General features: G+C 45.6%; 1 protein-coding gene across 2 annotated transcripts in view; it reads left to right on the top strand.

The window, feature by feature from the left end:
- Positions 1-14296, top strand: part of ugp2b (UDP-glucose pyrophosphorylase 2b) — a 25488-nt gene extending 11192 nt beyond the window's left edge. For both annotated transcript variants that reach the window (XM_062520246.1, XM_062520245.1), the window contains exons 4-10: positions 2378-2563; positions 5836-5969; positions 9259-9556; positions 10357-10554; positions 11590-11832; positions 13228-13332; positions 13653-14296. In XM_062520246.1, the coding sequence (XP_062376230.1) occupies positions 2378-2563; positions 5836-5969; positions 9259-9556; positions 10357-10554; positions 11590-11832; positions 13228-13332; positions 13653-13760 (1272 nt within the window). In that variant the 3' untranslated portion in view covers positions 13761-14296. The remainder of the gene's footprint in view (positions 1-2377; positions 2564-5835; positions 5970-9258; positions 9557-10356; positions 10555-11589; positions 11833-13227; positions 13333-13652) is intronic.
- Positions 14297-14795: the final 499 nt, after the last annotated feature.

The following is a 14795-nucleotide window of genomic DNA, read 5'->3' as shown; positions in this document are numbered from 1 at the left end:
CCCCGCGAGCGTTGCCTTGATCCTCGCAGGGGACCCGTTGGGAAGCCTGTGCGCTGCTCGTGTTTGCGCAAGTCACTCTCGCGCGGCCTCGCTTCCCCCCATTTCCTGAAGCAGGACTTCATCAACCTCGTTTCCTGTTTGTTAGTTTTCCGAATCAGAAACGTCAGGGCCTTGCCCAAGGTTACTCATGTGTCTGCAAAATACCCACCCTTGTGCTGCGTCAGGGTTTTTTTTTTTTTTTTTTTTGGGGGGGGGGGGGGGGGGGGGGTGTTGGAATAACAAGGGGGGGTTCACATTTGAGCAGCCCACACCCCCTCGGAGCCCTGTCACAACTGATCGAGTGACTCAGAATGGCGTAGCGCTGTTTGGCTCATCTGGAGGACATCTGGCTCCGAGATTCAACCCGTCCCAGGGCCTGCAGAGAAAGTGTGTTGCGTGTGTGTGTGTGTGTGTGTGTGTGTGTGTGTGTGTGTGTGTGTGTGTGTGTGTGTGAGAGAGAGAGAGAGAGAGAGGGAGGGAGGGAGGGATATAGAGACAGGGAGTGCAAAAGAAGGCGGCAGTGGAAAGATTGAGAAAGGGGTCTTGACTGGAAAGTGAGTGAGGGACAAGTAAAGAAAGAGAGAGAGAGAGGGCGAGAGAGAGAGATAGGGATGGAACAGCAAAAAAAGAGAAATACTGTACAGTGAAAGCTAGAGGGATGGGTTAACTTGACCAATATGGCTTTTCATGTTTCCATAAATAAGATCATCACTGATGGCTTTTGCACTAGTGGAGTATGGAGTGTGTCAGTGTGTGTACTGTACGTGAAGCTCAGGTGAAGGCGGAACAAAATGACTTTTGTCATTTTTTTTTAGCTCAACTGGAGGACAGCTTGGTGGTGAATATGAGGAGAATGAGGGTGAAATCTGAAGCTAATGTGTGGCAGCTTGTGTTCCGCACAGCATGTTTGCTTTTCAACAAACCCTTCAGCTGGAAGAGGGAAAACACCCACCACACTGTTGCCTAACATGACAAGGAAACATTTACACATTTATTATGAAAGTACTGTCATTTGTCTCCAGCCACTTTATTCACTGGAGCTAAGTACTCTTTAATTCTCCTTGGTAGTTGAGTGTGTGAAGGTTGCCAAAAACATCAACAGAAGTATGTTCTATCGCATTGACTAAAAGCAGTGGAAGATGTGTTCAAGTGGAAGAGATTGTTTTTTCCATGTACCATGTGTATTTGTGTTATGTAACTTTTTCCAGGTCTTTGGTATATACTGTACATTCATTATTAAATTTCAGAAGGAAAATAGCAGTAGAGACAATTCAGTAACATTGACTGAAGAATTTCCTTTGTTTCTTTTATAATGATAAAGTATATTTGAAAATGGGCTGCTAACCTGTGCTACCCAAAGTGTAAACGTCAGATATCTTATCTGTGATCTTATGCAATATTGTAAATATTACACAGATAAGATAGCTGATGTTTACATTGATTTTGAATAGTGTGTCATGGTACAAAATGGCATGGGAAAAGCCCAAGGACTGGTGATCCAGGATACAGGAATCAGGATTCAGGAAACTAATTATGTCACAGTTAGAGAACAAAGATTGTATTTCACTCACCATTCAAGCGTTTCCCTTTCACCCAGCTAGTATTGTACACAAACACTCCTTCTTTAATATTTGTGTATCTCTCACCCTATCTCTCTCTTTCTCTCCCACACACACGCACACGCAGTGCATAAACACAACGTCATCCCAACCCTGAGTGTATCCCCTGGCTGTCAGCCCATGCTCTTCGCATCTGGATGGAGTTTAAGACATGAGGCAAACTGACTCGTGTAGTCATCATGACTGTGTCACACAGCCCCGCTCCTAACCCTGCTCCACCCTACCCTTGTCTGCCCACACCGCCAGCGTCAACAACATGGCCACGCTTCCACTCGGTGGTTGTGGGTCTGTGGTGTCTGTGTGGACTGTGGAGGCATTCGTGTTTTTTGGTTGCATGGTGACATGAGGAGTCAGTGGACTCGTTGGCATTGGAAGTATCAGATTTAAAGTTCCTTAATGAGTTCCAGCACCTGGCGTCGCTACATTGCGAGTCCTGTTTTGCTAGGGGACAGTACACATTACAGAGCTTTTTGTTCACTTTGTTCACTTCTGAAGTAGTGAGGAAAGAGGACCTCTCTCCTGTGGCAATACAATAGTGCCAAAAAGCACTCGCTTGATAAAATATACTTGTATTTATGTATTTATATTATTTCACACTAGATATTAACTGCGAGCGCAGTTATCCATCGCAGTTATCTAGCATGATCTCCAGTCTCCAGTCACTCTCACTCACTCCTGACACCCTTGCTCTTCTGATTCCCCTTCCCTCTCTCCCTCAGATCCAGCCATACGACAGGATCAAGGCCAAGGGGCTCCCAGACAACGTGGCTGACAGCCTGAACAAGCTTGTGGTGGTGAAGCTCAACGGCGGCCTGGGCACCAGCATGGGCTGCAAAGGCCCCAAGAGCCTCATCAGCGTCCGCAACGAGAACACCTTCCTGGACCTGACCGTGCAGCAGATCGAGGTAGGAACACCCACTGAATGACCTTCGGCCCACAGAACCCTACCAGATTGCCCAGGAGTCACTATAATAGTAATGACCAGATTTAGATCCCTTTAGATGCCTCGATTTCATCCCAGTTTGGTCAATCCTGTTTCATATTATATGGTATGTAGCCTCCCATGTCCTGTCATGTCAGTTTCATGTCAAGTGATATTGCATCACTCTCCAATCTCCATATTATATATTAGTATAATAGTATTACATATTGTCAGAGAGGGTGGAAGCAATCAAGGATAAGAAGGATAGTGTTCATAATCATCAATTTAATACAGTTTAATCAATCAATTTAATACTAATCCCATATCCTAAGTGCATCTAGGGAAGTGTCCATTTAATAGCACTAAAGTATAATTCATGTGAAGTAATCCCAGATGGATTTCTTTGAATATATTTTGGTAGACAGACGTTGATGGGGAGATTCTTCCAAGAGCAAAGCCTTGTAGCCTGACCAAAGGAAGAATACAGAAAACCGCTCTGTTGAGAAAAACAAAAACAAGACTTTCTTTTCTGCAGGGATGCTGTGCCACATTGACACCCTGTTATTTAATGACTAACTTCAGAGTGGTTGGAAAACCCCCATCACACTTCTAAATGGTGATTCAGCTTATATGTGGTAGACTCTCAGTCCATGGCATGATTTAGTTCCTGTTTTCTTGGTCTTGGCCTTTCATTTTCACACAAAGAAACCTAGCAGTGTTATCCAAACCCAGACCCAGACAGTTATTGAAGTGAAATGTTTGAATCGAGCTGCAAATCCACGTGAACTTTACATAACAAACAACATGCTCTAGAAGCTGACCTTTTGTCCACACTGGCTATGTATTTACCGTGATTCAGGATAAAGCTGCTGCTCATGACCAGTCAGAACTCTCGACGCCGTGTTGCTATGGCACTTGTTGCCTTGGGGAACGCACCAGAGGGCAGAGCCACTCAGCGAGGCTCCCAGACAGCTGTGGTCCTCCATGGCATGCGTGTGGGAGTGAGGTGGGGAAGCAGGACTGGTCCGAAAGAGTCAGTCAGGCAGTGTGTCGGGGATTAACAGAGGAAGCAAGTGTTTTGTGTGACCCAGAAAGGGTTTGTTTTTCCAGGGCATGTGAGATAAAAGGAAGTGGTGGTGGTGGGGCAGTTGTGAGTGGTATTAGAATGTGCATTTTCGTGGAAGAGGTATTGAGTAGCAGGGAGGTATCCATGGCGATGGTTTCATTTTTTACAGATATCGGTTGTTTGTTCTTGTTGGCTCAGCGGAACCTGGCCAGTCCGCCTCAAAGACGTCAGGAACTGAATGGATGAATACAGAGAAGCGATGTGCGTTTAAAGGAGAGACTCTCTCTCTCTCCCTCTCTCTCCCTCTCTGTCTCTCTCTCTCTTCTCACCCTCTGCTGAGCTGGAAATTGCAAGCATATGTGTGTTCACGCCGTGGACCTCCGCCCTTCTCTTTCTCTCGCTCTCTCTCTCTGCGCACTCGTTCCCCCTCCTCAGCCCTGTAGAAGAGTATGGATACACACACACACATAAACATACACACATACACACACACACACACACACACACACACACACACACACACACACACACACACACACACACACATAAACACACACACACACACATAAACACACACACACACACACACACACACACACACACACACACACACACACACACACACACAAACACACACACATGCTTTCAGTTACTCGCTCAGCTGAGCTGAGGGGCAGGACAGGCCCACAGAGCTGGAAATGGCTGGACTCAGGCCCAAAAACAACTCTCCCTCCGCCGTCCCTCTCGCTCTCCATGGCGGATGGAGTGAAAGACATGATTCAGAGCCAAACAGGTCTGAGGAGGAGAGGGTCGAGGAGAGTAGGCAGACAGAGCACTCTGTGTTCATTGTGTGTGTGTATGTGTGTGTGTGTGTATGTATGTATGAGAGAGAGAGAGGGATAGAGAGAGAGAGAGAGAGAAAAGGAAATGAGAGAGGGTGATAGAGTAGGGTGAAGAGACGGACAAAAAGCAGAAAGTGGAGAGCAGTCAAACGAGTGAGACACAAAGACACAAAAACAGCAAGAGGGTGAGAATCACAGTGAGAGATTTCAACAGGAGAGTAGACACAGTAGACGATAGAGGTGTATTTGTGTGTGTGTGTGTGTGTGTGTGTGAGAGAGAGAGAGAGAGAGAGGGAGAGTGTGTGTGTGTGTGTGTGAGAGAGAGAGTGTATGCTTGTGTGTTTATTTGTGAGTGTGTGTGTGTGTGTGTGTGTGCGCATTCACGCTTGTGTGTGTGTGTGTGTGTGTGTGAGTATGTGCGTGGTTGTGTAATTGGGGAGAGGTCCAGAGGGCCGCTCTGGTGAGTGAGTGGAACACTCTGTCCTCTGTACCTCACAGTCAGACTCCAGCAGCCGCTCACCTCCACGAGGTGGTCAAATAACCTCCCCACTGAATACGGCCCATTGACCAGGAGAAATGTATCCCTCTCCCTCCCTTGTGTGTGTGTGTGTGTGTGTGTGTGTGTGTGTGTGTGTGTGTGTCTGCGTGCCTGTGTATATTTTCTGTATGCATCTTAATGCATGTTTGAAGACCATCAAACACTGACCCAATGACAGGACGACGCCAAAGTGGCCATGACGTTGACGCGAGGGCCGGCCTGACCGTCTGAATGCTCCTTGTGTTTTACGGCTCTGACTGTAAACCCCGCCTGTCTCACGTCCCGCCCTTACACAGCCCACTCCAATCTGCCCTGTGTATTTCAACCACACCTTACAGTACGAATATCAGAGCCGCATGTCGCAATGCTGGGTGTTGCAACGCTGGAGTATTGTGCAATGTTGTGCAATGGCGGTATAATCAAATTTGATATTTAAATAACGCAATGACGTATAATGAAACGTGCGCTGCAAACAAACTGAATGTCCCAACAAACTCAGGCTAACATAAGCCATATAGAAGCACGTGGTGGTAAATAGTGTGCTATATAATCTTCGTGGATTAGGAGATGCAGAGGTGGAAAAGTCTGGGATTAAGTAGCTAACGAGATCCATGGATTTCACTCTATCTGTGTTAGTTTAAACTCTGGCTTGTGAATGTGAAATAAACTGTTTGGCCGAAATTCTCTTCTCCTCTTATATGTTCAATGAATGATTCTTTAGTAATCCAAAAAGTACTATTTCAACTCTCTCTTTCTCTTTCTTTTTCTCTCTCTCTTTCTTTTTCTTTTTCTCTTTCTCTCTCTATCAGCATCTGAATAAGACCTACAACACTGACGTGCCCTTGGTGCTGATGAACTCCTTCAACACAGATGAGGACACCAAGAAAATCCTGCAGAAGTACACACACCACCGAGTGAAAATACACACCTTCAATCAGAGCAGGTACAGTATCTGGTGCATGTACACACACACACACACTCTCTCTCTCTCTCTCACATTCACCTACTCACACAAGTTCACGCTTTAAGTTAGGATATTTTACAGTTACCGAACTCTGATCACTGTCTTTGAATTGTTTGTCAGCTAAAACAAATCATCACTGATGGACCATTAGTTGCACAATTATTAATTTGTTTTTTATTTTTGTGGAGAAGAAAAGGGGCAGAAGTAATGGGTTGTGGGGAGAAGGCCATAGTGGGCTGCAGCTACAGTCCATGTCTACCAATATTTGCAAGTGGCATTACACAAACGCAAGCCCAAAGTCACTTATGATAAAGTTTATTTATGCAGCACTTTTCAAAAATCAAGTTACAAAGTGTTGTGAAAAGTGGACTTGGCGAGTGGGGTAGCGGGCCACCTACAGCAAGAACTTCTCTGAAACACTGGCAGGCAGCTCATAGCCTGCTGCTGTCTGGCTGGCTGGCTGGCTGCCTGTCCCCACTCAGCATGAGGAGTGGGTGGAATTCTCCTCGCACGGTTGTCATGTCGTCCGACAGATGTGAGAGACTCACAGGCCGGGGGATGCGTACGGGGCTTAATTCTCTGCCGACTCATCCTACACTTACTTTGAGCGCACAGTTTTAAAGCCCTGAAGACCAAACCGCCCCCCCGGCGGGGCTGGACGGATGGGTTCTCTGTTTCAGGCCCCTGTCAGCACATCTGAATCCCACCAGCCCCCCTGCTGGCGAAAGGACACGCAAAAGAAAGTGCACTGGTGTCAGTCCAGGGTCTGCAGGGTGTTGTTAGTGCAGTGATCGCTGTGGGTTGGGTGTGAGTGTCCTATACAGACAGACGGCATGAGGTCCACAGAGCACTGAGCACTATTAAGTTTCCGCTGAAGATGACAGGCCCCTCTCCCAGGCTCTTTGTGCCTGAGCTGCCAACATGTCTGATGGGTACTGGGGCAAGTAATGCATCCTGTCCAAACTGCCCAGCCTGCTGGAGAATAAGATACAAGGCCCCTTCACCCACTCGCTTTTGTTGATAGTCCTTCTTCGCTCTGACACCCGCCCAGGGAGAGTTAGAGGGTTTTGGGAGACTGAGAGGAATAAAACTGATTCGCTACAACCTTACCTCAGTAAGAGGTGAGTCGGGGTGAGCTGTCAAACATACAGAGAGCATCAAAGCATTTATTTAATCATACTGAGGAGAGGACAGTGGGAAGTAACCAAGTGGGGGGTAGGGGGGATGCACCTCTTAATTCCCTGGGTGGGTCACTATCCTTCAGTGAACATGGGGAATTTCACAGTGACCCACAGAGATTGTGAGTGTGGACTGAACTATGCCCAAGCTAGGAGTGGACAACTACCTTAATAGACTGTCACATAGCCACTATACTACTGGTACAGTACCCAGTGCCAGGAGGATGGGTGAATTCAGACTAAATAAAATAAAATAAAAAAATTAAAATAAAGGGAAAATGAAGAAAGGAAAGGAGAAATTAAACTGAAAACAGGAAAACAATGGTGAACAAGAGATACAACGGTAAACTTGGTAAACAATGAAGTTTGATGACACCCCGAAGGCATGCTGTATGCACACCAGGCATCTGGTGGTGGTCATTTGACAGCCCAGAATTTCTGGTGGTGTATCCATAGTTGGTGTCTGTCTGTTATTCACCGTAATTGCTGCTAGTGTGAGGTCTCTGTCAAAGAGTGTGACATTCTTAAAGCATGGCTTAAAAGAAGCATAGCGTAGGAACAAATCAAGTTAACCCCCATAAATAGTAGCCTATAATTACTGTTTTATTATAGATAATAGTTTCAATTTGAGTGATTGTCAGCACAGTGCATATGTCAGAGTCTAAGCTCTAGTCATGTCTGCATGGAGCTCTCTCTAGTAATGTATAGCACAGCATCAAATAGCCAGAGAGAGCTGAGGGCTAACAAGCCATGAAAGATTAATGCAGCCCCTTTTGCATTAATGAGAATACTTAAATATTTCACTGGAGGGGAACAATATCACCATGTTCCCAGTCTTAGAGGTAGGATTAAATACTTAGAGACTCCCATACACAGTCCGGATATGAAGACTAGAAAAACACCAGTGTTGTTTACAACACTGTCACTTAAAGCTACAACCCACTAGTGGTGTGGGTGAGCTGAGCTGGAAGCCTTTAAGTTAAGGTTATGGATTGAGAGGCTGGGAGGATTCATGTTGTCGGGAGTTGGAAAGAGTAACGAGTGTTAAGGGAATAGTAAAGGGGTGTGGGCTAGCAGGTTTCCATATGGTGTCCTCTTCCACGTGATCCTCTTTCACGGTCCCTCGTGGAACGCCACCACACAGCTTCGGGCAATGTGGATGTCTGCTTTGCTGCTTATGCCGCCGTAACCTCTTTACAGTGCCCCACATACTGTACTGTTACAGCTTGTTCTTATGTGAACAAGTTTGTGGTCTGTCCAGAATACCATTCATGCTTGTGTTTTGTGTCCTTGTTTAACTCTCCCTGTTTCTTTCTCCCTTTCTGTCACTCTACATATTTAAGCAACTCTAGTGTGTTCTCAACGTTCTCTCTCTCTCTCTGTCTGTCTCTCTCGCTCTCTCTGTCCCTGTCTGTCTCTCTCACACACACAGAGACACACACAAGGTGGCTATAACTAGGTCACCCTCACGTATGAGCAAAAGCATTACATATTTATTGATTGAACAAATCCCCTTTTCCCAGCCCATATTTGTTGTGCAAACCCCTGAATGTTCTTCCTCCCACTTTGATACGTTTGACTTTCTAGCAGCAATAGTAAACATTAATGTGCTTGCTTTTACGGTTCCTTGGAAATTGAACTCTAAATAATCCATGCAGCATCAAGATGAATTGTATATTTACTGCAAATGAAACCCTGCAGTATGGCATCCATCCTTGTTAATGACTATTACACTTAGTTCCATGACGGGGCTGTTTATGACCCTGGGTTCTAACCGAGCCATCATATGTCTTTACTTATTTATGCACAATCATTCCCAGATGGTATTTATAATTAAAGTTACACTATCAATTAATCTTTGAATGAGCTGATTGGCTCAGAATTATATTAATTTGCAGTCTTGATAGTCTAAGCGTATTCTTTTATGTTGCACGTTCAAGTTAATGACTTATTATAAATGTTACTTAGATTATTAGATTTATATTGATTAATACATGCACTTTTTCTAGGCTTCTTCTCAAATGAACTGAGGTTGTTGCATATACAGTATGTGGCCGTAACTCTCTATCTCTTCACCCCCCCTCTCTCAGGTATCCACGGATCAACAAAGAGTCCCTTTTGCCCGTGGCGAAGGATCTGGGCATGACAGGCGAGAACGCGGACGTGTGGTACCCACCGGGTCACGGAGACATCTACGCCAGCTTCCACAACTCGGGCCTGCTGGACCAGCTCATCGCAGAGGGCAAGGAGTACATCTTCGTATCCAACATCGACAACCTGGGCGCCACCGTGGACCTGTCCATCCTCAACCACCTGATGAACCCGCCCAACGGCAAGCGCTGCGAGTTCGTCATGGAGGTCACCGACAAGACTCGGGCCGACGTCAAGGTACATGAAGCAGTCGGCGTAAAGCTGAAGCTTTTCGGAGATGAATGTGGCAGCGGGGCTACCTACAGTACGCAGGATATAGAAACAATGTGGTGTGTTACCTGTGTGTTACTACTGAAATACTGTAAAAGGACCTCAGATAATCATTGTTAACACCTGGGGTTAGAAAGTTGGAAAGGGGTAAGGTAGAAAGTTTTGTTTGCAAGCAAAACAAGGTAGCTAGACAAGCAGCAGCAGCAGCCTCTCAAGCCAAGGAAGGGCAATGGGTGAACTTTAGGACACACTCTGGTGAGAGGAATGGGCCATGGGTAGTACCTTTTAATCGCTGTTGGCCTTTTGCAACTGAAGACGCCTTGGAGCTAAAGTATGCAGAACTGATGCCAGAACCAAGGAAACCAGTTTGGCAAGACCATAGTTTGTAATGGCACGCCTACAATTGGAATATCATTAAGATGGCATACCTAGCATTCCATAATGCGTGTCATGGGAAATAACTTATGTAATTGTTAGGTGTCTGTACAGTGGTGTAAGTATAGTCTGTTGCGTAAGAATACACAGACTAGGTTGTTGGGTATGAGTGGTACTTGCATATGGCAATGTAAAGTTTGGCTACTATGGGAAGTCCCCAACCAGTAGCACATTTTATACAAATCCCTTGTGTATATAAAACTATGACTGTTGTGCGGGAAATGACTTAGGAGCACATTATCAAAACACAATATCCATTTTTATTGTGTGTGATGAATTCATCCAGTCAATCTCTCTCTCTCTTTCTCTCCTCTCTCTCTCTCTGCCCCCAGGGTGGCACGCTGATCCAGTACGATGGCAAACTGAGGCTGCTGGAGATCGCCCAGGTGCCCAAGGCCCACGTGGACGAGTTCAAGTCCGTCAGCAAGTTCAAGATCTTCAACACCAACAACCTGTGGATCTCCCTGCCCGCCATCAAGAGGCTACAGGAGCAGAACGCCATCAACATGGAGATCATTGTCAACCCTAAGGTGAGAGAGGAGAGCAGAGCTCACACGGCTGCCCCCTATCCACACCATACCAGGAGCCCTGCAGCACTACATACAGTAGTGCATCTGTAACTGCATACTCTACTACAGTACTTCATATAGTTGTGCTGTATTGTGATGTCTCTGGTGATCCCCCTGGTGGGGAGCAGAGGTTTGTCACTGGCAGTAAGAGTATTTTTACAAGTGGTTTCTTGATGGCTACAAAGCTAGCGTATTCCATGGACACACCATGACACAGGCCTGCCATTGGACAGTTGATTTAGTATTGAGAGAAGAATGTACCTCACGACACACACACACACACACACACACACACACACACGACAAATTACCTCTCCCTCCTATGTTTCTTCTCATTTATGTTTTATACCATAAATTCCCAGTTCTCCTCAGAAGGACTTTTTACCTGAAGGTAACTTTGATTGATTGATGGATTAGAAAAAAAAAACTGTGTTGAAGACCCCCCCGGTCAAGCACGACAGACCAGTCCCCCTTGTGTCCCTTTTGATAGGTTAGGTGCTCTTTGTTTTGTGACCTAGACCTCTTGTCCAGTGGGTCTTTGGGGATATCCCCCTCCTAGTACCTGTAGATTCCCCTCTATTTAGTTCTTTTGATGTGTTTACCTGTGAGGTGTGTCTTCAGTGACTTTTTTCTCAAACTGAACACTCCAGTATATCTAGCTCCCACTGCTCTGTGTAAGAAAGCCACAGCTACTTTCTGTACAACCAGATTGATACTAATGGCTTGATTAGCCTTGCAGTCTTTGTATGTTGTAGCAGAACCTGAATGTCCTGAGTTTCAGCCTAAGAAGTTATGATGTATAGTTGTGGTGTAGTGACAGTGCTTTCATATCATAACCAGACAGGGTGTTAGAGCGGTTATCCCACAGCCTAGAGAGTGTTTAAATGTTTGTTTGTAGAAATTAAGAAAGCCCCAAAAGTGTGGTCTGTTGAAACATAAGAGGATCTACGTGTCTCACACTACTTCTCCCCCCCCCCCCCCCCCACACACACACAGACACTGGACGGTGGCCTGAACGTGATCCAGCTGGAGACGGCGGTGGGCGCGGCTATCAAGAGCTTCGACAACGCGCTGGGCATTAACGTGCCGCGCAGCCGCTTCCTGCCGGTCAAGACCACCTCCGACCTGCTGCTGGTCATGTCCAACCTGTACAGCCTGGACGCCGGCTCGCTCACCATGAGCCAGAAGCGCGAGTTCCCCACCACGCCGCACGTCAAGCTGGGCAGCTCCTTCACCAAGGTAACCGAGACCAGACGGTTCCCATGGCAATGCACGGCTGGCCGATCACCTCAATATGCCTCCGCCTTTGATTGCATGTGTATGTTTGTGTGAGTCAGAGCGAAAGAGAGAGAGTGTGTGTGTGTGTGTGTGTGTGTGTGTGTGTGTGTGTGTGTTCATGTGTGTCTGTGTGCTAGAGTATGTTGCCTCAGCTTGTCTGATTGTGTGTGTTTAGAGTTGCTTGTCTAAGATTTTCATGTTTATCAACAAACAGATTGTACAGTATTGGTCATATCACATTCTCAATCTCATTCTCATTCTTATCAAATGTGGGATATATTCTAGATATTCTTGGATGTTTAATACCTTTAAATTAATCACTAAAACACTAATGTGTTTCATTCAGATAAAACATGCCTAGAAACACTAAAGTGAATAGATGGTACCACTGTTCTGGACCTGTAATGTGGCCACAATGAATAGCTTTACGAACATTTGCGTAGGATTCTATTCGTAATAGCCTTCATTGTGATTATGTACAGTACTTTTAAACTTCTAGTTAACATCTGTGCTTTGAAACAGTGTTGTTCACTGAGCATGCCCAGTATGTGAGAGGTCTTCAAGATAGGAGAGCCTCCCGATCCCTATGTCCCTACACAATTAGAGTAGAAATCAATAAAGTGTGAACTTAGCTCACACAGTCACACCTACTAACACACACACACACACATACAGTAGAAGGATGTTATGGTTCCCTTGTTCAGCACTCTCAGATAACACACTGCGAGGATTCTTACACAGGAGGATGATTTTACTTCAGTTTCAGACAGCCATAGACCACTGCAGATGACAGTGTATTAACCCAGCAACCCACCTGCCTCTTAGACCATTCCTCTCTCGCTCTCTTCACCTTCACCTTTCTTTCTCTCTCCCTCTCTCTCTCTCTTCCACCCATTTCCTCCCTCCCTAATGTTCATATACAGTGCATTTAGATCTAATGACTTCATTCGCTTAAAGCCAAGTATTTGAAGGAGATGTACCGCATATCTTCTACACTCATCGAGATTACACTGCCGCAGTTCAGTTCTTTCCCTCACCCGTACACCTTTAACACAGATCTGGCTGGTCACCCTGCTAAGGTTATCAGTTAAAGTTATGGCGTCTATAAAAATGCACTGAGCTGTGTTAATTGGATGCACATAATAGATGGTATCACCCAGAGCTGCCCTTGAGACATTGGAGCATATCCCTTGCACCACAGTGTTTGATTGTGGGTTTTGTGGAGGCAGAGAGAGAGTATGGCTGTGTGTGTACTGCAGTGTGTGTGTGTGTGTGTGTGTGTGTGTGTGTGTGTGTGTGTGTATAAATAAGCTTTATAGCGGTGCTGACTGTCGTTGTTTTGTGTGTGGGCTGCAGGTGCAGGAGTTCTTGACGAGATTTGAGAGCATCCCTGACATGTTGGAGCTGGACCACCTTACAGTGTCTGGAGACGTCACATGTGGCAAGCACGTCTCACTAAAGGTAAAGACTCATCTATTTCATGTGTCGACTGAAACGTTCTGTCATTAACGTTTGACTTGTTTATAATGTTTATGACACGTGACAGTGACATGTCACTCTTATGTAGGTATACCTTCAAGTAAAGTGTAACCGAACTTTCTGTCAGAACTACAAAAAAAATATTCCTGGAGAATCATCTTAGTCTACCAGTAGATGATGATTTACAGATTTGAATGTCATACTTGAGTGTAAATAGAATTTTGTATGCTCTTCATGCTGCAGGCAGTTGCATTAATTGTCAGTTCCTAATGTCTGCAATTCCTGCCCCTCTGATTCTTTAGGGAACGGTCATCATCATTGCCAATCATGGAGACAGGATCGACATTCCGGCCGGATCATTGCTGGAGAACAAGATAGTGTCGGGAAATCTGCGCATTCTGGACCACTAAGGCCTTTTAGGAACTTTCCGGAACCCACACAGAAGCCTCCACAGCCCCAGGCTCTCTGCTCTGAACGGTCTGTTACAGCAGGAGAGACTGGTGCCACAAACACAACATGCATTTTACCCACTGTAAAAAAGAGAGATTATATGTAGCCTATTAGTTTTGGTGTTAAGAACTTTGTATTTATAAAAAGAAAAAAAAAATCCCCACCGTAACTTTGAGTCGAAATGTCAGACTTCAGGTTTGTGTAACACTCCCACCTACAGATTATATTGCAACACCACGTCTTCTTTTTCACAAGGAGAAACAGAAAACACTTCTGGTGTAGTATTATCACAAGATGTTTTTTTATTTTACAGTTTTTACAAAACAACAGCAAACATGACTTGTGAAAAATGTGAACGTTGTCTGCGGACTGGGAGTCTGCAAGCAATACATGTTTCTTTGGCAACGGCGACAATTACAGCCGAGTGTGTCTGAGCCTCATTGGGACGCCGGTACTGTCCTTGGAACAAAATTAAAAAGTGCAATATGGATTTCAATATGGCCGCCGTGTGAGACTTTTTCACTTTTTGAAAATGAGAAGATGAATAAGGAAGAACTGGGGAGAAAGACTAGAGGGAAATTCAAGGTGATGAGAAATTAGAAAGACAGTAACTGAAGGAGAGGAAACAAAAGAAGGGAATAGCAACAGGGGAAATAACTGCAGTCTGCAAAAGCATTCGGCGCGACTGCATCTCGGTGCGTTATGGTTTACATGTCTGTCCCCAGCAGCAGCCGCAGCCGCTGTTGCTCAGTGGTGCGTGGAGTGGCCTCCGGTGATGCAGGGCTGTTTACGACCGCTGCTCTGGGTCTTCTGCCTCAAGGTAACCCAGAATGATGCACGCTGAGCCCCATACGCACAGACAAGCACCACCACGGGGGGTGATAATGAATCTTCTCTGGAGACTCAGTGTTTAGCATCACCTCGCTCACCTCTGCAGTCAGAAGAGAGAGAGAGTAATGGTTCACAAACAGATTTAATTAGGGTAGATAGACACA

Source organism: Sardina pilchardus, chromosome 18 (genome assembly GCF_963854185.1).
Source record: "Sardina pilchardus chromosome 18, fSarPil1.1, whole genome shotgun sequence".
Classification (NCBI taxonomy): Eukaryota; Metazoa; Chordata; class Actinopteri; order Clupeiformes; family Clupeidae; genus Sardina; species Sardina pilchardus.
The sequence above is the reverse complement of the archived record's forward strand: the minus strand, read 5'-3'. Positions and strand labels throughout refer to the sequence as shown.